Source organism: Fundulus heteroclitus, chromosome 10, assembly GCF_011125445.2.
Source record: "Fundulus heteroclitus isolate FHET01 chromosome 10, MU-UCD_Fhet_4.1, whole genome shotgun sequence".
Taxonomy (NCBI): domain Eukaryota; kingdom Metazoa; phylum Chordata; class Actinopteri; order Cyprinodontiformes; family Fundulidae; genus Fundulus; species Fundulus heteroclitus.
Genome location: NC_046370.1, coordinates 17,604,469 through 17,627,411, shown reverse-complemented (window position 1 = coordinate 17,627,411; position 22,943 = coordinate 17,604,469). Strand labels below are relative to the sequence as shown.

The following is a 22,943-nucleotide window of genomic DNA, read 5'->3' as shown; positions in this document are numbered from 1 at the left end:
GTGCATAGTGAGTCTAGAGGAGCTCCTTAGATCAACAGCTCAAGTGGGAGAATCTCTGACAGGACCAATTAGCTGGACACTTAACAACTCTCGTCTTTATGGGAGAGAGGCAAAAAAGAAAGCCTTAAGAAGACAAGATAGCAACCATGTCGATGTGGCAGAAAAATTGCCGCTAAAAATCACCCCGAACCCCCTCTTTTTCACTGTAGATGGAAAAAGTAAATACAGTACAGGCAAATCCATGGAGGAAAACCTGTTACTGGCTGCAAATGACCTCGAGCAGGATAACGCCACAAAACAAATCTACAGATATACAGATAAATAGTTGAGATCTAATCATGATCACGCGGTAGAATGGCCCTGTTCACGCCCAGGACCAGACTTTCCCTCTCACCATGTGTGAAGTTGGCAAAGACATGTCTCTACAACGCATCCACTCATCCACTTCCATCTTACAATCATGCAGTACTTTGTGTTGCCTTATTACATAAAAACTCATCAAAAGACACTTGTAAAGTGGCTGAATGTGAAAAAGCAACAACTTTGGGATGCCAAAACTCTTGCAGGATACTTTGGACCCTAGAAAACGTATCTTGCAGGTGAAAGAGCATGCGGCCGAGGAGATGCAGCCGTGAACTCCTCCATCTGATCGCGGACATATTATTTCCTCCCGTTATAGACATTCGGCGTGTAGACATCCAGCAGGAGGACAGAGGGAGCGTCTGGAGAGTCTTACGCTGGATGTTTATATCCAGCTCGGCCAAGTCTTAAGCCTCTGGGACTGTGCAGCGCACGGCAGCCCCGCTCACAATCAGTCATTGGACGTGAGCGTCGGTGTCAAACCAGGTGACAGGAACGGGTTTAACAAGTGACTGTCCCGCTACGCGCCCCCCCCCCCCCAACACACACACACACTCAGTGGGTCTGGTTAAACAAATAAGATTCAAGTCGTACTCTTTCAGGGTTTCACCGCGGGGCTGTCTCCAGATCTGGTTCCCATCTTACAGGATGCGCTGTTTTATGTGCGGCTCCACGTGGCCGGCGTGAGATGTACATCTGGTTTTCCCACTGGTTGAAGATGAATACCCAGAACGACGCCAACGATCGAACAATTAGTTTTAAGGCTTAAAAAAAAAAGTATAAACGGCGAGTCACAAATGCTGCAAATGTTATCGTTTAGCTGAACACGTGCAGTTCTTGTGAGACGTGTTCATCCTCCAAGCGTGAGAATCTGTTTTTAGCTTTAAAAAGCATGTTGACTGCATGAAAGGTGCCCTATAAATAAAGTTTAATTGACTGACAAATGCCATTAACCTTTAGGGGACAATAAGTTCTCTAAACCTGGGCTTGGAGTCTCTGATGAAACCATTTATTATATTCTTCACAGTTTATTCAAGATTGTCTTCCTGGGTTATGGTGAACAGTTATGTATCCAGTTCCTTCTCAAGAAATATCAGCCAACCACCAGCCTCTGACAGCGGTCAGAGGAAAGTTTACCCCACTGCTCATTTTTAGCTTTGAGATGTTTGAAGGGTTTCTTACATATTCGGCCCATTTTAGATCGCTCCACAGCATCTCAAAAACATAAAGGTCAGAGCTTTGACTCGACCCAGGACTTTCCGTTTCTTAGTTCTCAGGCGGTCCTTGGATGATTTCCTGGTGTGTTTTGGGTCATTGTCGTGTTGCTGGGTTCAGGTTTCATTTGGCTTAATTTTTTTCCTTTGATGCTCTCACTTTTTCCCCCCTACAGGAACCAAGCTGACCAGGCCCTGCTGCAGCAGAAGAAAAGAAAATCCCAAACCCATGACACCTCCACCTCCATGTTTCAAAGTTGATTTGAGGTTCTTTTTATCTGGAGTGCTGTGTTTGACCATGAAAACAGAAAAATTGATAAACCAAATATTCCAGTTTTAGACACATCTGTCCAAAAGACCTTTATTCCAAAAGCCCTGGTCTCTGCTTACCATCATTCTGGCAAATTACAGTAAATACCAGTAGATTTATTGTACGGCATCATCACTTTTCATTATGACACACCAGAGCTACATTAAGCAATAATCATGCTTGCAGTGTTGCTAAAATATTGCGTAACTGCTGTGTCAACGAGACCAATCTGACAATTGAGCTTAACAGGGAATAGCTCCATCATAGATACCAATAAAGATGGTTTTTCTTCCTCACAAGAATGCATTTGCAGAAATGACTCATATTTATACAAAAGGTCACATGTTTGCAGCAGGAGTTAAATGAAGCGTTTCACCAGAAAAGTAAAGGCACTGAGAAAATACAATTCAATCCAGACCATTTCAGCTGCAAAGGCCAAGCAGCCACTCCACTGGTGCATGGAAACATGTGCTGGACATGTGTGCATGCTTCTCAGGTCACTGCACAATCAGGGGAGAGACGAGCAGGCCGGGCAGCACTAACAAGCTCATCCTCGTCTCTGAAAGCCAGCAGGCTCGGGGAGCAGCTTCGGTATCTATCTGGAGTACTGGATCCATTAGTGTCGGCTTTATCTGATTTACGGATCGTCCACTCCCATCTGATAATGGTTCAGTCCCCTTGAATTTTTAAAGAATGGTTGTCAGATACCTGCTAAACAAGCCTGACTAGATTGATAGATGGCACAATGGTAACATCCAGGCAGACAACTGCCCTGGAGAGATGTTTTTTTTTTTTTTTTTTTGGGTTGTTGTTGACTGTTCAAAACGCCCGTGGGGCATCTCACGGCATTACTAAACAGGACGTAGACGTGAAGGACTCAAGTCCTGGGAAAGGGAGCTGAAAAACAAAATCTGCACACATCATAGTTTCACTTCCTTTTATCGAACTCAAAAAACAGAAAACTGTATTTTTTTTCTCTTTCTTTCTTGAGGAGGTGACAACGTTTCTCTCTAAAGAACGCTTCTGGTTTTTCTCGGATTGATGCCTGCTCCTTAGCCCTGGAAACTTCGCTTCATTCACGCGCTCCCTGGAGGTTCGAGAGAATTAAGATTTAACTGTACACGTTCTGCCATTTTATGTTTTCCCCGCTGTCCAATTCACTTTCAGCCGTGCAGCGTTAGCTTTTTATAAATGGCCATTGAGCAGTTATAAATCTCACTAGCCCGCTGGAGCTTAGTGGACCAGATACAATAGATCCCTGTCTCAGGACACGTGCAGGGAGAGGGACGTCCCATCAAAGACGAGGCCTGCATGTAATTAATCTGCCTCAATATTGACTCTTTACTCTCAATCGCTCAGCCGCGCCCCCCCAATATAGCTGTCCCCCCCCCCACCCCCCCCAATGTTTAATGTAGCCATCGATTAGTCCCCACACTGTTACTGAAATGAAACAAGGAGCTGTGCACCCTGGCGGTGCCACACGCGGGGTAGAGGTGTGTATGTGCAGACCGGTGACCGTGTGTTGGCTCTTTTGAGCCGCAACCTGCGAAGGTAATGAAATCAACAAGATAACGCGTCCCTGCCGGAACACCTTGCTCAGAATTATCAGCGTAAACGCCATGTCCACAGCTTCTTCTCGCAAATTCCACCGCAGCCGCCCTCTAGTTTGACCCTCACTTCTCGATCGGGGATCTAAACCGTAACTCTTCATGGCACCTTTCTAAGCCCCTCTCCTCCTCCTCTCCCCCTCTGTCTGCTTTCAAACTGATTTATCTGAGCTTTATCTTTATCAAGCTATCTATCAACCCTCTCCATCTCCTCCTTGTGTGCTTCTGGATCAATATCCCCATAGGATGGCTCTCATCTCATCCCGGACACCTTCTGGTCTGTGTCAGCGGGGTTGTAATGTGTTCATCCACTCCAAGACAGTATGAGTGTAGTGTTCTGATACAAGTGTGCTTGGTTGTCGTGCCTAAATATGATAAATGTGTTAACTCAGATTAAGTCTTAGATGCTATGCCACTACACACCACCCTGTACGCACCATCGCCACAAAGACGAATGCTTGCTGTATTTCGTTTTATTTGAAAAGGAATATGTTTTTTGGTGTTTTTTTTATGTACGGTGACTAGACCCTTTTAAGTCACTGCATTTCAAGCACCAAAAAGCTTTGACCCTTTAACAAAAAGGTGCTTTTAAGAAAGGAAATGTGCACAATTTGAGAGAAAGTTTTACTCTTTTTCACCCTTTGGTCAAAAATGACATTTTATCCATTTGATGTAGGCTAGAGCTTACCTCTGGGTGAATAAAACAGAGTCTGTAGTGATCATTTTGACTCATACACGGGATCTATGATTGCCAACACTGCTTTAAAAAGGCAACCGAATGAAAGGATGTTAAAATAAGGAAATGATGTTCATTCTTTAGCAGTAACAGTTCATCTGCTCGAAGAACCCCTCCTATTAAAAGGTTAACTAAAGTTCAGCAAATGTTTATTTTACAGAATCCGTTCCCATCTTTGTTTTTTTTTTTATTTTTTACTTAGCGTTCCTGAAAAACAGCAGCCCAGCTACCACAACAACATGGATGCATCAACAGTTCGTTGACCGTGTCAGAGATTAAAGAGCATGAAAAAAAGGTCTCCTCTCCCTCCTCAAACTCTCCTGTAATGAAGCGCACACTGCCATCCATTCACAAAGCTGCAATGCCGACGACGCAAATCCTCAGCTTTGACAGCCCCGCGCTGAATCAATTCCGGGAAGCTTGTTTTCCCCTCATTGAAAGCTGTAAAACAAATATACGCCTGACCATCACTAAATCCTCAAAAAGACCAGCTCATATAAATGAAAACTGCAGGTAACGTGTGTATGCTCGCCGAGGCTTACTAAAAAAATAATCTGATGAGGAGGAGAGCAAATCATAAATGATGAACTTGTTATATTTTCACAGAAAGAACGCGCAAATAAAAGGAAATCTCTAGAAGATTGTCTGACAGAAAAAAAACAAAAAAAAAACAGTGCTACACTTACACAAATAGGTGCTGCTGGTAGAGAAATAACTCATGTCAATGTCATGAATGAAGGTTCACTCCCCTTAACTCAATGTGCTTCCTCAGCCAGTCTTTCACAACCAGCCCATTCATAAAACAGCGGGGACGAGGTTTGTGTGTCAAAAGAGGGAGTGTGTGTAGCCTGTGTGTTTGTGCGTGCAGCGGCGGGTGAGGGACTGTCAAAAGAAATCATCTGTTCACATGACAGAAATCAGGCATTTCCCTCCCAAATAAAACACACAAACAAAAAAAAACACAACACCCCCCCAAAACCCCCCTGCAATAACCCACAAATTCAACTCACCTCATGAATTGAAACGACATCTGCAGGGTTTTGGCAGCCACCAGAGTGTTTGTGCACACGTTGTTGCATAGCAGCTGTACTTTGGAAAGTGGAAGAACACAGAGACTAATGTTTTTCTTTTTTTTCAGGGGAGTGTGTGTGTGTGTGTGTGGGGGGGGGGGGGGGGGGTGGGTTGTCTCGCTCGCCCTTTTGCTGATCTCCCAAACTTGGGCCGATAGGGCCAGCCAGTTTTGATCCAGAAAACCCACCCAAAAAAACAAGAGGAAGGGCCGTGGATTCTTTCCAAAGCCAAGCACGTGGAGCCAAAAAGACACACGGCTTGGTTGGAGCACGAGTCACTAAAGCCATAAAGCCGTCCTTCTCCCAGGACTACTTTCTTTTATTCTGTCTCTTTGGATTAATGTTGTAGTCAAGACCCCGAATTCCGAGACCACGTCAAGGCAAACACAAAACCACTAAGAAATCAGCTTTAAAAAGCAGTAGTGTAGTTGTTGCTGCAAACGCCTAAATAAAATTTCTTATCGTTATCAAGCCAACCTGCTCCAGAGTGATTGGATGCACTGGTGTCTGCACTGCTGCAATATTAAGGTGAACCCATTGTAACCGTACCCTCAGCTGAATAACCTCTCTTATACATCTGATAAGCTGGTAATAAGCTAGACAGACCAACCAGACTGGTGCATACATCCAGTTAAATCGTAGCTTACTTATTATTAGCAACTGGCAGAGTGAGTGGAGGTTACAGGTGGAGCTGGAGGACTCATTGTATCTTTCTGCATGTTGTAAAGACAGAGAAACATGTGTCCTTCTCTTGCTTTTCCATTCCTTTCATCTACTCCTCCCTTGGAGTGTGGAGGAGACACAGGTTCCGATTTGGTTTGAGCCAATCCCGCTTGTGTCACGATCCTTGAGTGTTTGAGTTTTGAGTACATTTTTGTCGTCTCGTCAGTGTCTCTACACAGTTTTTTATGTTCTATAGTAGTATTAGTTCATGTATTAGGTTTTTAATTCATTCATGCTTAGTACATTTTGTAATAGACTGGTGACCGGTCCAGAGTGTACCCCGCCCCTGGCCCAATGATGCTGGAGATAGGCACCAGCCCCCCTGCAACCTTGATTGGATAAATCGGGATAGATTATGGATAAATGTTTTTTCTCTGTTCATTACACTGCTCCCTTCAGCTCATCCATCTTCATTGGTTTCAGCTGTTCCTCATCTCCACCTGACTGCTCTCACCTGTTCCTGCCGTTTCTCACTTTTTTACCCCCACACATCCCTCTGTATCTAAGCTTCCTGGTTTTTACTGCTCATTGCTGGTTTCATCTGTTGACTTCATGTTTTCCGTTGCTCAACCTGATATTCTGTTGTTCTGCTCTAGATTCTGGTTTCCAGACATTTTCTCTATCATCCTGCTGTTTGACCTCCTGCTTGCTCTACTAGTTGCTCCACCTTTGACTACTTTTTGTAAATGTCTTCTTATATAACAAAAACTTATTTTTTTGGTACCACTATCATTCCTTGTGATTGAGGGATCCTTTAACTGCAACATGAAAATCTAACTTCTTCCTCTTCATTTAGAAGTCGTCTTTTTAATACGTTACATCAGAGCTGCTCAAGCCCTACTGCAAAATCTGATTGTTAGACAAGCTTAAAGGCCAGGAACAATTAGTTATGAATAAATCCCTTTCATTGCTTTTGTAAAAGAATAGCATATTATACCTTTAAATCACTTGCTTGTGACTGTTATTGGTTGTATTTTTTGTCAGCAAAGCCTAATTTATTACAATTTTGTAATCACTGTTAGTGAGCTTTGACATCTCTCAGCCTGTATAAATATTTTTCAGTTATGCGCATTGAGAGCAGCAGAAGGCCGTCCAAGAGGTCAAACATATCAGTGGCATCCTAAATGAATATTGCATGCATGGCACTTCCAATATAACTTCCTGCCAAGTAATGCCTCCGAACTGTTCTTTGTGATTGCAGAATGGCACTCGTTATTCCTGATGATAATTGTGTTGCCATATGTTGTACAGCTCTAGTTTTAACTCTAATGCTTTTTGACAGTGATCAATAGTTTGTGCTATCAGAGTCTCTGGACAGCTTTCACTAATCAAACGCAGGGCTAGTTTAAGAATGCTACAATGTTCTATCAACACTGGCTTGCCATTTGGGCCGGATCCGTCTGGACCTTGTGAAAGGATGCTTTATATGACGCACAAGGAGTGCTCTGATTTGGCCTTTCAAAGTTAGATTGCTCAGGAGCACATGTTGTAACGATGGAGCAGGAGTGGCAAAAGTAAAGCATTTTCTCTGTAAAGCATGCCTTCACTGGCGCAGAAACACTAAACACCAACTTTTATGTGTTTACATGCATTATGCTGCTTTTCAGTGGAGCTTGTCATTTTGCCCCTCTAGTATTTCTTCCTCTTGTAATTTGTGGTCAAACCACAGGGGATCTCGTACTAACCGTCAATCAATTTTTACTTATAGGAGGCAGGTATCATACACAATCTTCCAACAAGCAATTTAAAGTAATTTTTCCATCCTCTACCAGGAGGATGCAGCTTAAAGCTCCTGGCAGGAAAGTTATTGTGAACGCTGCTAGTTATGATTTAAATCAGCAATGGCAAACCAGAAAAAACAAACAAACATAGGTTAGCTCATATCTAATTACCAGACGCATTTAAGAGGATTAAATTGTGCAAAGTGGGGAGATACAAACAATTTGAAATAGTGAGTGGTGAAGGAGCACACTTTCAGTTCCTCTTTTCTCTTTTTTTTTTTTAATCCCGTCCCTACCAACCGTACTTGAGAAGAAACACTCCAACAGCATTCTATAGCCACAACTTCCTATATAATTAGTGCAAGGCACAAAACTAAACAATCGCCCTACACAAGTCCAAAAAAACCCAGGATTAGTTCACATCTTGGAATGGTCAAAGTTTCTGTGCTGAAAGAGGTAAAGAGAGAAAAGAGAAAGAGAGAGAGAGAGAGAGGGGTGGGGGCAGATTTTTTAAATTTGACTTAGTTTGTACAGAGACAGGAAGGGAGGGAGGGTTTTGGAGTATCCAGTTGGAGAGCAGAAGTTTTACTGTAGGGCTCTTTTTTTTATGAATGAAGACTGAAGGAGAGCTCTGCAGAGGAGCGAGAGGGAGAAAGCAGGAGAGGAGGAGGGGCGTGGCGGGGAGGCACACTTCCTTTTACGCACGCAGGGAGGAAAATTTATGAATGGGTCACATCTCTCGAGCTGCTCCAAGTGTAAACAACATACTTGAATGAAGACGCGAGCAAAGCCTAGCCGAGCGCTCCAACTGCGGCGCGTTAGTGCTTTTTGACGCAAAAACACCAAATGAGCAACTCGTTCAAACCATCTCGGTGAACTTTCCGTGCCACAAATTCGAGACACCTCTGCAAACTTTGCTTTGCCCCACTTGGCGGCAACCAGACGAAAGAAACCTGCCTGATATCCTGGCGTCGGGCGAGGATAACCTCTGAAGGGGGCTGTCGGCATCCAAAAACAAACGCCAACCTTCCCCCGCTTCTTTGTGAGCACAAAATTAAAGTTACATGCTTCTTTTGCCACTTCAAAAGCAATCACGTTAAGTAAGAGGAAACAACATGGAGCGCTATTTTACAGTTAAAAAACACATAAGAGAAGGCGGCTCTGCAAGTGCATGAAAAAAAAAAAAAAAAAAAAAGAAGCATGGCTGTTTGCATAACCTTCCAGACAGAGCTCGCTTGTTAGCCCTGAACTGTGGGACCAGATGAGATGGATTTACCAGATGTGCAACTATTGCTCAATCCTCGCTTTACCCCCCCACCCCCTTTAATTTAATGCTCTAACGTGTTTATTTCGCTTTCTTTCCCTCCTGTCTTTTACTATTGCTCTTTGCCCCCGCTGACACCGCCACACCCATGCAGGTAAAGACTTGACTCAGTAAACAACAATGTTTAATTTTAACAAGGCACAGCTTTCAATGAAAGCCTCAATTATACTCAGGGTCACCTGGGATTAAGGCTCCGCTTTAAGTTGTCTTTGTGCTGGTGTGCGTGTGTGTTTCAGACTTTCCAAAACAGGTGAGTCACCTGTTTTGAACATTTAGCTGACAGTAAGAATGCCTTTCACTTCGACCTGGGAAAGGACAAAGTTAACAGACAAAATAAAAAGCCCGAAAAAAAAACAAAAACATAGCGATAAAGATATTCGCGATACACACTGATTGTTTCTTCGCCATGGCACCGGTTATAGGGTGGGACACATTACACAGCGAGGGAATATTTTATCCTAAAACTTGATGTGTTAGAAGAGAGAACAATTAACAACCATGCTGGATTTGCAGGACTGTAATAGGGGGAAATTGTGATGGCTAGACTACTGGATCAGAACATCACTAAAAGCTCCCCTAGTGGTCAGTCTTTATCAGAAAGGGTCTAAGGAATGACAAAATACAATATGGGCCACGGTTTGCTGGAAACGGGTCTGCAGTGCTCCAGAAAACCAGGATGACATCGAAAGCACCAACAAGCAGACACCTGAGAATCAGAATGGACGAAGGCGACCCGTTCTGGTGAATCACACTCCCTCTGTCGCCCAGGTTGCCCCCAAACGGCAGAACAGAGCCTGGATCCAGACCCAGACCCAGCAAAGGTTCTTATCTTTTAAGAACGTTTCTCTTACCATATTTTTTTTTTACATGCTATTCACAGCTTTTCTGGACCATTCGCTACATGGGCCAATGTGACAGGACCCGCTCGCTTCCTGTCTCTGTGCAGAAAGACGTCAGCCAGCAGAGAAGTAGTTATTAATAGTGACTGACATTGGAACTCCATTTTGAGTCATATGTTCAGAGACATCAAAGAGTGGCTTTCTGAACTTCATAATCTTGGAGTAATAAACAACTAAATGGAAAAAGAAGATCATACCTACATCAATCTAAAATTAGATCATTGAAAAATGATTATCAAACAATTGATTTTGGCTTAAAAACAAAAATTGGTCAGCTCTGGGGGACTTAAGGATTATGACTGGTGTCTTTGTATTGGTTTAAATCATATACGAGTAAAAAGTAATGAGAAGAACACAGGAAACAACACTTCTGTGTTTTTCCATAGGAGGGCATTTACATTTTGATGCCCATTTTGAAACTCTCCTTTCTAACTAAGGCTATCCTTAACCCGCTGTTTAATGCCAAAAAGAAAAACCGTAAATTATTTGAAGAATCTATTAAAGTTAGAGTTGTAGTCATTTGGGCCATGTACTATATTCAGCTATATGTAACTGTGGGGGCTTTGTACTATACCACGAGACAAGCTGACATGGACAGTGGGACGGTTTAAGCAATGTTCAGCTGAGAAACCTCGGCTCCACTTGTGCATATGCGAGGTGTACAAGTTTGCTCCGTGAAGGTTCTGCCTTATAACCTACAAAGCTGCACATACTTGCAGCCAGATACCATAGAGGGTCCAGTGGAATCCGTGCCTCATGGTACCCGGCAGGGGTTCATAACATTATGCCATATCGTATGTATGTTAGTACACACGTCACTTTCAATTTTCCATTAGTCAAAAGTTTAAAGTGATCGTCATTTTGCTATTGACAGCGATCAGCAGGGAAACTTTCACCGCAGGAGCGTCTCTGCTTTGGATAAGTGAGCTGCCCATCAAACCGGAGCCCCTCTGACCCTGCAAATCACACCCAGGTCAGCCGTTAGAAAGCTCTGACAGCTGATTGGGTGCTGAGGCCACCGGGTTAAGTCGACATGACCCTTGTGCGCCCAAAGGTTCGGCTGCACTTCCTCCTCCGCATTGTTGGCCAACAGACAGCCACAGCGGACAGGGCATGTGTCACACCAGTGGCTGATCGGTTGGGAGTCAGAGTTTGTTAAAAAGGAAAGAAAAAAAAAAAAAAGAATCCTGCGATGTTTGGACACAAAAGACGCATGGTTTCAATCAGAGGAAGTGGTTCTGAGTGGCGCCCAGAGCTGCCAGTTTTCACATTGAAGGAGAGATTACTCTTGAAGTTCTCTTTACCATTTCGGCATCCACGCTGAAGATGGAGAGGCCTGAAGAAAAAAAAAAACTGTTTGTAGAGCAACACGTCCTCCCACCCAGATCCTGAGTCGCCATTGTTAGGACAAACAACAAGAAAGGGAAACTTATTCAAATAGCTGCTCAGTTGTGGGGCCCAGGAATTTGCTTTTCCATTTTGCACCTTCCGATGTGTACAAAGGGGGCCACCTTTGTACCTGCACCCTGGTACTGGTTTCCTGGGCTGTGACCTATTCAGCTTTTAAAAGGCATGCAAATGAACGACGGTGGTGCATATTCCTGTGATGTAGATCCACTGGATGACTGGGTCATTAGGCCTGTCCCTGCCTAGTTTTGCCTGCCAAAGAGGTTACTGTAACTTCAGTAAGTTATTGCACCTCCACCCAAGCTTCGGCGTCCTCTTTAAGCCCAAAGCTGACCACAGCTGGTCTATTAATTTTCGTAATGTCCATATTTTCGCTGGAATGGCATGACCAGAGTCAAATTAAGGAATGTGAAAAATGATAGGAGCAAGAATGAAAGAGTTTAAGCTGTGATGTACAAGGCTGGTTCAAGAACCAGATTTATCCTGCAACCACGCACAAGGAGGAGGACGGTTGCAAAAAGTATTCTTTAAGACACTTTAGAGACAAATAAGAGACACTAAGAGACTGCCAGACTGTTCAAAGCTCTAGCTAAACATGGATAGAAAAGTTCAGCAAGATGTTCTAGCTTCAAATGTCTTATATGATAACCTCACACCTCCACCTGTGTGACACAAGGTTTTTGACATACAAGGAAAGATAGGACGCTGTATGACAGCAGCTTTAGAGGCAAATAGTTCACACTTATATGCTGCATTCCCTCCGTCCTCGGTAGTTGGAATTTCCGACCTCCGAGTCGGAAATTTCCACTAGAACGGCCCCTAAAGTCAGAATTATGAGTCGGAAAGTCGATGCAAAAGGATCATTCCCGACTTTCGCATTCATGACGGCTGCTACTCACAGCAACATTAAGTAAAACTTTGTCCTTTAACTGCTTTTAGCAGTTCTTTATTATTTATGAAACATTTAGTCAGTCGTACAAAACCTACATTACAGTGTTCATTAGATGGGATGTTTCAGAGCTGTTTATATGCACAAAACACCACGTAGAACAGCGTTATTGTCACTGTTATTGTTTTAACAACAGTAGCCATAGTGGTTAAACGAGCAATGAAGAATCGCCACCTGCTGTTGCTTAACGTTTCAGCTTCAGTTGAACAGTAAAGCATGGCTTGACAAAAGACAAAGATTTTTCCAATAAAGTGCGACTTTACAAACACATTCTGGGACTCAGGTTGGCTGTACGTTTATCAATGGCTTTTGTGCAAGCATCCGTGTTTTTGTCGACCGTCCGACAAGAGGGAAACTGGAACGCACAGAGGCGGAGATGGCATAATCTGCGACTCGTTAGTTTCGCGTTCCAAGGCAAATGGAACGCAGCAATAGTTTTAGGTAGAGAGAAAAACTGAAGTACTCACAGTTCTCAGAGTGGAAATCAGGAACAAACTGCTCGTCACTGTCAGGAACTTGAGCTGAAACGAAGACAAAAATGAACTTTTAAGACATTTTACACAAACTATGACCGTAGTCCTTGTTCATTCAGCCTTACTGTGTCTGCTCTGTGAAATCTGACTCATGGCTTTGTTCAGATGACCTCCACTGAATGATTTTCACAGCTTACAGTGGCTTCTTCAATTCTTCAGTCGGCAGATCAATTCAAAAGACCACAAAGCTCTTCCACGGATAATACATTTTTACCTACACTGCCAGCTCCAACCCAGGACTAAAAGCTCTCACACTCTAGTAACACGTTATTCTATTACACATGTCACTTTCCCATCAACACTCACATTCAAAATTTGTTCTAGCCATAGTTTTTATTGTGAAATGTTCCTGTATTGGTCTCTATTTCACAATAATTTCTCAGTCAGCCTGACAAACAGGGCTTAGCACCCCACAGCTTCCATCAACATGTTTTTCTTTGGGGGTTTTTTTAAATCGCAAACGCTTTTATTGTTTGCAGAAACACACACACACACACACAGAGAAAACTGAAATGTTAGTTTCAGTGTTTTTGTCCCTTCCTTCACATTTCCACAGCAGAAACTCAACACGGGCAAAAACAGGGTATTCAGGCTAAACCAGAGAGAAACCTCTCTTTGTTGGAAAACTATCCTGAGAATAGTTTGGATTTTAGAGTATTTAAAAGACAGAAACTAGAACTGGTTATGTTAGTCAAGAAGTGACCATAAAAGATACTGCATTGATTGGAAATGTGTCCTTAACTACTTGTTTGTTGCAGAAAACAAAAAGGAAAGACAATAAAAAGAAAGCAAACAAAAATAACTCCTATTAACCATATTTACATATAGATTTAATTGAATGTTATTTATATAGCACCGATTCACAACATATCAAGGCACTTTACAAAGTCAAATTCAATCAAATCATAGATATATACAGATATAAACAAGTCTGTTTGTATCTGTTAGTGTAAGAAATATCTATCCGTGTTACAATGTGGCCTATTTATAAGTAAAATTTGGAGTATCTGTGTTTAAAGACTACATAAATAAAATATGGACATTTAAAAATAAATCTTAATATAGATATACCTGCATTTATTGATTATATTTATTAGTTTTTAGATGTATTTCAAGGACACAAATATGTGAAGAAACATTATAGGGCCACCTTACACCAGTTTGTAAAAATAGATGAATCAATACAGGGATCTAGCTTGTGTGACGCTACCCCTGTTGCAGTGGTGTAGAATTTCAGAGGCCCTGATTAGGCACTCTCCCACAATGAAACTCATCTCACTGAATAAGCAGAGCCGGCGAGGCCAAGCCCAGGTGCAGCAGAGTTGGACAAGCACTATTCTGCCACTTTCAAATTCCAAAACCCATTCATGATGATCTTTTTGGAGCTTTGTGCTTTGGCTCCCATCAACACATTGGGAAAAGCCACATTTATTTATCAGCATTCATCTAAGCGGTGAAGGGGAAAGGCATTTCATTGAAACAACAGCCTAAACTCAATGGTGAAGTTACAGTTTCTTAAAAACAACATCCATTTTGGTTTATAAGTTTCTATGGTTTTGCTGAAAACTTGGGATAAGCATGCATTGGATAAACTCACTAATTTACTTAAGAAAAGTGTTTTAGAGAACTAGGTAGTGGACAAAGTAGCTTTTTTACTTCAAGTAACTTACATGTTGCAATAACAAGAGCCAGCAGTATGCACTGGAATGTAATCTGGAGCCTAAGATCATGGGCTGAATGATTTTTCTTCTATAACCACAATACTGACATTTTTATGACGTACATATATTTTAAAAGGTACTTGGTACACTTTTTTTTTTATTGTATAGCGTGCTGTCTACTGAAATGTGCTTCACAAATCACATGCATGTGTTCTACAAAATCACTTGAGTTTTAGCAAGAGTGAAATTCCAGTTAAAAAACAAGAAATAAAAAAGAGGAATTTCCACATCCTCAGGCTCATATCAATTTTTGATATTTGCTGAAATTTGGCAAATCTTCCAAAGGTAGGCACTTGAAAGACAAACCGACAATACTCTTCTGTCAGATGTTGGATGTATTCAGAAGGCTCTCAGAAGCATCAGGTAGCTCCAAACTGTTATTTGTTTGTACATAATTTTTTTGTACAAGACAGAGGCTTAAATAGACCTGGCAACATTATTGCCTAGACTCTGTGGTGGACTCTTGACATTGACTTTTGTCCAACAACAATGTCACAAATGCATTAAAAACGGTGAAATCAGAGCAGCAAACAGGCTTAAATCGGAGTAGTAGTTGGTGCAGTGCACCAACTGCAGAATGCTCAAGTGCAAGCCACCAGGACTGACAGAGAGTCTTGGGTTGGTGTCGAAACGTTTTCAGAAAAAGCTGAACGAAAGCCCGGTTGCCTCCGATTTAAGCCTGTTTGCTGTTTCGATGACCCGGATAAATGAGAATTTGCACAGGCAGTGAAATCAGAGCACTCAAAAAAATAAATGCAGTGCTCTCCCCCCAGTAAAACCGTAATCGATGATTCTGTCACAGCGACAACACTTTATAACTCAAGTAAAGTCCCTCCAAACTCCAAGCAAAGGCCCAGTTGCGACAAGTTTATTAAAAAATAAATAAATACGCCAACTTTGATTCTTACTTTTAGAGCAGAGGAGAGGAACGTGGTGTTATGCAGCAATAACGTGTTTATTTTTACCCTCTGAAACTGAATGAAAATCACTTCTCTCTCACTCAGATTTTAAGTAATCAAAGAGGTTGAGATTGTTTTAATTTGTAATGAACACTAAAACATTCTAACATTATTGAAATCCTTCTAAATGACTGACGAGTGTGTCACTCCACAGATACTAAAAGCAGAAGTCTGCAGTTATTTTTATTTTATTATTCATTCCATTTATACTGCATTACCTATAAATTAAGCCAATTGTACTTATGTGTTTGAGGTATTTGGGGATATTTGTATTATATGGTTAAACAGTAGACCCAGAGCACAAATCTGACTACAAACATGAATAAATGAAAGCAACTCAGAGTTAACGGACGGTTGTGATGGACGGACCATGACGGCGCAACGATCGCAGCCTCACCCCAGGAGGCAAAAGTCTGACCCAGCCAAATGATCTTCCAACCCCTTTCCAGTATTTGGTTTTACAGACAGCAATACACAATGCAGAACCCAAAACTCACACACAGAGGGCAAAAAGAGGAAATGAGAAATTCAAATCCACTTTCATGTCGTCACACTCCTCCTTCCTCTGCAGAGGAAACCGGATGACTCTGCTCTGCAGCATGTTCTGATAAATCACATTGATTTCTTACGTAACGCTGCATCCTGTGATTTACTTTATTATAATAATATTATTTCCTTTCAAGTTTTTGGTCATTTGCCCTTGGGGGGGTGGGGAGGGGGTTGTGTACGAGACAGAGCGAAGGCCAGTGTTTAGTTCTGCAGAGCCACCAATCAATCACTCCCACTAGTTTCAACATGTCCAAAACGGAACACGCTGGACCCTATAAAAAGGCAGCAGAAAAGAAATGATGAGCTTCAGACATTATCGCAACCTCGAACGTCTGTGTCTGCACACTTTCCTGAGTTCAAGTGTGTGTGTGTATGTGTGTAGATGTGGATCTGATTTGTTTCCAGGAACACCCCGTCAGGAGCTTTGAGATGCAAGTCAGCACAAGAAGAGATGTGTGTTTATATGAGCCCAGACGCATGTTCTCCCAGATGCTTCCAGCCACCTTGAATTCCCTCCCCCCCCCCTCCCCAGCAGGAGATCCTGGGAGGAGTCAAGCAGCCAAAGTCATATAAACCTAAAGGCCAAAATGAGACAAGATGTGACAAGTTCCTGAACTCTTGCCTTTCAGAACTTCACCCTTTCCGTCTCTCTCTTGCTTCCGCTCTTCTTTGGTGAACAACAAGAAAAAAAAAAAAAAAGAAGAAGAAAAAAAAAAAAAGGAAAATCTCCCTCTAGCTAACCAGCTTTTACAACTGCGGTGGATCCGTCACAACTGCAATCAGTCATGATAGGGTCTTTAATTAATGCAACAGGAAAGGAAAGGTCTTAGCCGGGGGAAGCTGAAAACAAGCCAGTACTTAGGGTTAAATAACGCTTTGATAGGGTTAGACTTCCATCTCTCTGCTTTCTGTTGCCTTGATCGCTCTCTGAGACTCAACAATAAGCCATCACACTGTTTGCGAGTTCAAGACACTGTATCCGTTAAAAGGCTGCTTTTCCCAAAAATAGGAAATAATCACTTTTAAACTTCAGAGAGATGAAAAAGCCATGTTATTACTGGATTTAAAAAGGGATTATTTCTTCCACGGAAGGCCTTAAAGAACGACATTTTTTCTTTATTGTAAACAACTTTACCCAAAGCTGAGATATGCATAAATAGGTTTCAGTGAAACATGTTTGGTTCTCTACAGTAAGGGACATACCAATAAAATGGAACATATAATTCAGAATAAATTAAACCATTTAAAAAAAGATGACAAGTGTCAAAGTTATTGCCACATAAGCAGCTGTGACTGCCATCAGGGGCAAACCACTGGCTGTGCAGAGTCTTTCCAAGAACCCCACCTTAAAAAGAACAAAATCTAACTATCATTTTAAATCTGTGCAGAAAAAGCTGTTTGTCCTGATGCTTTGCATAAATGTGCTGTACAATTCTCAATGAATGCGCCATAAATCATCAAGTCTGTGGCTTTAGGGGGTAACTGTAAGTTCACTGGATGTAATGAGTTTCTTTTGAATACTGATCAAGTTATTCTTCAAAATTCAGAAGGTAGGAGAACATGCTCTTCAAGTAGGGAAGACATACTTGATCAACAAAGCCACTTTAAAGTATCACATATCTACCAATGGTTAAAAAACCTCGGACAGCTGAAACCGTGAAAGACAACATGGAGGTACACCCATATTTATCTTGAGGAGGATGATAAAAAAGTGGCAGCTTGGGAGTCAGCAAGTCTTTATAACAAAAAAAATGTCAACGCTTTCACGCATTTTAATGAAGGTCGCCAATAGCTACAAAGGCAATTGCATTTGTAGCATTTAGTTAAAACGTGCATTTTTTCAAAATCTGAATACTTAAGTGAGGACTACAGACACCTTTGAAGTGACACCTATTGTTGCAGCTTTATTGCTTCTAGTCTTTTGTCTGAGTCTGATGCTGGTGTGAAGTGGGTGTGCAGCTCTTCGACGCTGCATGAGAAAAGGTGTAAAAGCCAAAGCGGATCCTGCACTGTTTGTTCTTAGCATGGATTCAGTTCAAAAGGTGAATGCGCTTCCACTGTGTCTGAGCGCTGTTGCTTAACCCTACTAATTTGCCAGTCTTTAGCGTGAGTGACTCATCATAAAGGCATTGCAAAGTATTATATTAGCATTAATATTTTAATAGCTTTAGAAGCAGAAAAACCCAGCTCCAGAATACATTTAAAGCCAAGGCAAAGGCTACAAACTCCTCCAACGTGTTTAAAGTAGTTTTCGGACGCCTGATTTTACAGTGCAACTCTACAAAAGGTTGCCTTATTATAATTAAAAGTAATTGTCTAAAATGCTGTGCAAGCCAAAACCTGCTAGCGAGACTTCAGGAAGTGGAGCTGACTTACGTTGCTTTGTACAAAGTGGGATTTACAGTGACACCAGATTAATCCGAGGGCTGTTTGGATGATTAATGGGAGAGGAAATACAGAGCTACAAATCTGTTTTCAGTCTCTTATTCTTCAGGAAACATTGGATCGTTTGAAAATTAAAAGAGATTAACACACCTTGTCACTATTTGGTGGAGCTGATTAACGGAAGAATCTGAAATGAATCACATCTGGCTTTATGTAAGAGGCACAAACTGTCAAAAAACTGTGGTTAGACTTTTTTTATGTCTTGCATATTTAAAAGCTAAAAAAAGTACTTTAAAAGTAGTCAATTATATTCAGTGACATAGAAAGCGCATAGGTGTTCATTGAGAGACAGCACTGAGCGATACTCACACAGTACTTTTTGCTTATTAATAAAAAAATGTGGTTGTAAATTCTTAAAACCTCAATTATTTCTGTTTTGATGGAAATACATAAAATAAAATCTCATTTAAATGTGGACGCTGATGCCAAGGTGGGACCCACATGTGCCTTGAATAGAGCAAACTCTTGCTTTAGCTCAGACCAGAAAACTCTCCACCAGTCTAGTTAAACTAAAACACCTTCAAGAAAAAACCTTTTAAAATTTAATAAGGAACAGCGGATTCTCTAATGATCACCTAATGGAGAAGGTTTTCAACCTAAGAAACGCTTATGTTAAATGATTTTGAGCTGAACATCAACAAGACCCGAACCCCAGCAGGTTTTCATTTTCAGAATATCTTTCAGGTGTCAACCTTTCAAAATCAATCAAAGCTTTTCAAAGATATTGATTGTCAAGGAGCAAAGCAGATGTTTCCAAACGTTGGCTTGAGTGGAAGTTAACAAAATGGCGCCTTTGATCCTGTAGCGCAGGGGTGTCAAACCCCAGTCCTAAAAAGGCAGCAACCTTTGGCTGTGTCCCCAGTCCAACACTGCTAAATAGACTTATTTCCCTCCTCATGCACTCAAGTTCTACAATTCAATTGAATTTATTTGTAAAGCACCAGGTCTCAACATATGACATCTCAAAGCACTTTATAAAAAACGTTCAGTCAATAAAATCATACAGACAGATTCCAAGTTAAGAACGTCCATTCCAATTGAACCAGGTTGTCAAACAATGCAGCCAAGTTTAGGTTATTATTGAAATTGGTTGCAATTTTTTCCAATAAAAAGGAAACCCAGCAGATTGCATCATGTCATTGACTTGCAGCATTCACCCCCCCTAGCTGAGCATGCAGCAACAGTGGACAGTAGCTTGCATTGCTTTGTTGATTTTGCAGCAATTCTTCATACCGAGCATGCATGTCGCGACAGTGGAGAGGAAAACTCCCCTTTAACAACAAGAAACCTCCAGCAGAGCCAGACTGAGTGTAAATGGCCATCCACCACGACTGACTAGAGGTTTGAGAGGACAGTGCAGGGAAATAAAAAAAAAAAAAACATAGAAGCACTGATCCAGCAGTGCTTTCTATGTTAAAGAAAAGTACTTGGAGCTGTCCTGCTGATTACCTCATTCTGGTATGTGTGTTGAGGCAGACAGTTTTCTAGAAATATCAAGACACTGGCCCTGGAGGACTGGACTGACATGTGCCAGAGTTTGAACGATGAATCTCGAAGATTAAAAAAAAAAGGGGGATATTTCTCAGGTTTATGTATACGTCTCAGATTTTCAGCTGCAAATCTATTTTAGCACTTCAAAAGAAAATATGCCTACATATATATGTTTGGATTTTGAAAAGTATTAATAATATCCAATTTTCTGACAGTTTCAAGATATAGCTGGGATTTACAGCGACATTTATTAAACCACTTAAAACAACTCAACACGCTGCCATGTCCACACCCTGCAGCAGAAAGCCATAGTTGAGGGAACACCAGAAAATGTACACGCAGTACTACTTAAGACCAGGTTAACGTCAGTCCCAGAAGGTTTATGTGAGAATAATAGTACAGTTTTTCAAGGCAATAGGTCAAAAGTTTGTTGTCAGGATGAGCTAAGATAGTCTTTTAAAAAGAAAAACGTTAGCTAAAATTTAAACCTTAAGTGTATCGAGAAGACTAAGTTTCAAACGTCAAAATTCCAAGAGTGAGTTTGGGGCTCTGATCCAAAATGGCCGACTTCCTCTTTGTTTTGGGGCAATTTTCTACAGCGCTATGTTGATCATGTAGGAAAGGTATAGGTGGGTACATCTTTGTTTAGCTCCAAGTAAAACTGATCTAAGGGATTCCAGTATAATTTTGGATTTTTTTTTTCTATTTTTATCCACAACTTTTAAAAGACACAAAAATGTATATTCACTTCCAATGCTGTTGCAACGTTTTGGAGAATGTTCACAGCTCCATCTGAACAGGTATAAGGAGCTACAGTTTAAGGGGTGCCATGGACCATTTTTTTCTTATTTTACTGTAAGTGTTCATAACATATAATACAATTAGGGAGGTAAAAAAATATCTAAAGGAGTGGATTGTATGGAATGGAAGGGGTGCTATAGAGTCTTTTTTTGTCACAACACTTAAAATACATTTATTTTTACCGTCTCTGATCCATGCATGTTTTACGAGTTTTGCACTTTAAAACAGGCAGTCAGTTTGATAAAAGACAAAAACACCTACATTAGCTTAGCCTCGATCGGGCCTCATAGTAAAGCTTTCTAAATCTGATTCAGCCTTTTCACCTTAATGTGAGATTTAAGCATTTTTTACTTATCTCCACAATTTATAAAAAACTATAGAACAATAGAAATAAACTCAGACAGCGGTTAGTATGAAAAGGGAAAGAGGTAACAACAAAATGGCAAAGCACGATAACAAAAATGTAAAAATGTAAAAAGGCGCACAATAACCCACAGCCTTTAATTCGCCTTGAGTGCTAGTGTCTTCAAAATATAAACCAAACTCATCAATGGAAACCAAGGCTGGTTTACAATACGTAAGCACATGCTTTCAATTAAGACTTGAGGTGAGCACAAAGAACCATTCTCCTTTAAGCACAAGAATGTAAAAACAGCCAGATTCATCACATTAAGCAAGTAAGTCAACAGCAAATGAACAGTTCGAGAAAAAACTATAAAACAGGACTCATAAGCCTGATGTGGTTCACATTAGAATATAAAATGGTAAAACTGAGCGGCATTCACCCTTTAAATCTCGACATCAAAGCACATCAAAGCAACAGACACGGCAAAATTTACACCTCAGACTGCGGCCCTCCTTAACGCACATCCACAGTCTCTGCGCTGTTCACCGCTTGGGTCCAGATCACCAAAACAAATGCTGCAAATGACCCACATATTGTGGTATTCCCCCCCCCCCCGCTCTTCACACACACACAGCATAATTACTGTATTACAGCTCACGTCAGCGGCGCTCTTATTAGGTCAGGTCAGTGACAGTTGTCTGTGACTGGGCCTCATTTCATCGCTGTGCGCGCGTTTGAGTGACACAAGCCAAACGGGCAGTTTGTTTGCATTGGCTGCAGTCTGGCACGCTCTCCACATGCCAACATGGCCAAAGTAGGATGTGCTCGAAGCTAATAAAGTCCTGTCTGTGCTCACTCTCTTTTTTTTTTTTTAGCGGTGGAAAAGGGGGGGATTGTGTGGTTTATGTGTGTGAGCAGAGCCGGCTCAAGCCTGCAGGGGACCTAAGCGAAAAGGGTTTCGAAGGGGGAATACAATTGGTTGTTCTAACTATCATCCATGGAAAATGTTGGTAATTATATTGATTGATTCGTTTGTCTAAAAGAAGAGTACAATCCCAGACAGGAGCTACAAAAATGATTAAAGAATATCGAGCCTCACAGTAAGAAAAACAAGTATTTCACATGTGCTAAATCACATGAGAACATGTGATCACATGTGAATGTCAATAAGCAGATGACAAGTGTGTGAAACATGTGAAATATGGTTCAAGAGCATACTGATGTCAGAAATTGTGAACCTCATGTAGATTTCAACAAGAACCCATAAATTACATGAAAAAATGGATAATATACTGAACTAATTTAATACTTTTCTAGTTTTAACAACCACTCGAAGCACTTTAACACAATGCATCTGGTTTTTTTGTAAAATGGGAAACTCCCATTTAACGTTTTGCCTCATCTCTTTTTGTTCCTTTCCTTCTTTTTCACCTTTCCATTTCTGTGTCCATTGAATTTGAAATAATCCCAAAATATTATCCAATAAAGTTGTTTAGCACATATATAAAAAGTGGAGCGCTATAGCGAAAGCAGTAATGCTCCACTTGTGAAAGTAAGTCTGTTGGGGCTCTCTTTGGCATTAAGAAAGCAATTTTTAGTGCTACACAGCCAGACAGGACATGTTAAAAAATAAAAACAAACAAGGGAAACTTTGTCTTTTATTCATAAAAGGGAATTAGAAATGTAAAATTATGACTAATATATATATATATATATATATATATATATATATATATATATATATATATATATATATATATATATATATATATATATAT

The 22,943-nt window shown here is 41.1% G+C and overlaps 1 protein-coding gene across 2 annotated transcripts in view; it reads right to left on the bottom strand.

Moving 5' to 3' along the window:
* Window positions 1–22,943, bottom strand: part of etv4 (ETS variant transcription factor 4) — a 44,929-nt gene that overhangs the window by 20,507 nt on the left and 1,479 nt on the right. For both annotated transcript variants that reach the window (XM_012879485.3, XM_012879484.3), the window contains exon 4: window positions 12,788–12,841. In XM_012879485.3, the coding sequence (XP_012734939.2) occupies window positions 12,788–12,841 (54 nt within the window). The remainder of the gene's footprint in view (window positions 1–12,787; window positions 12,842–22,943) is intronic.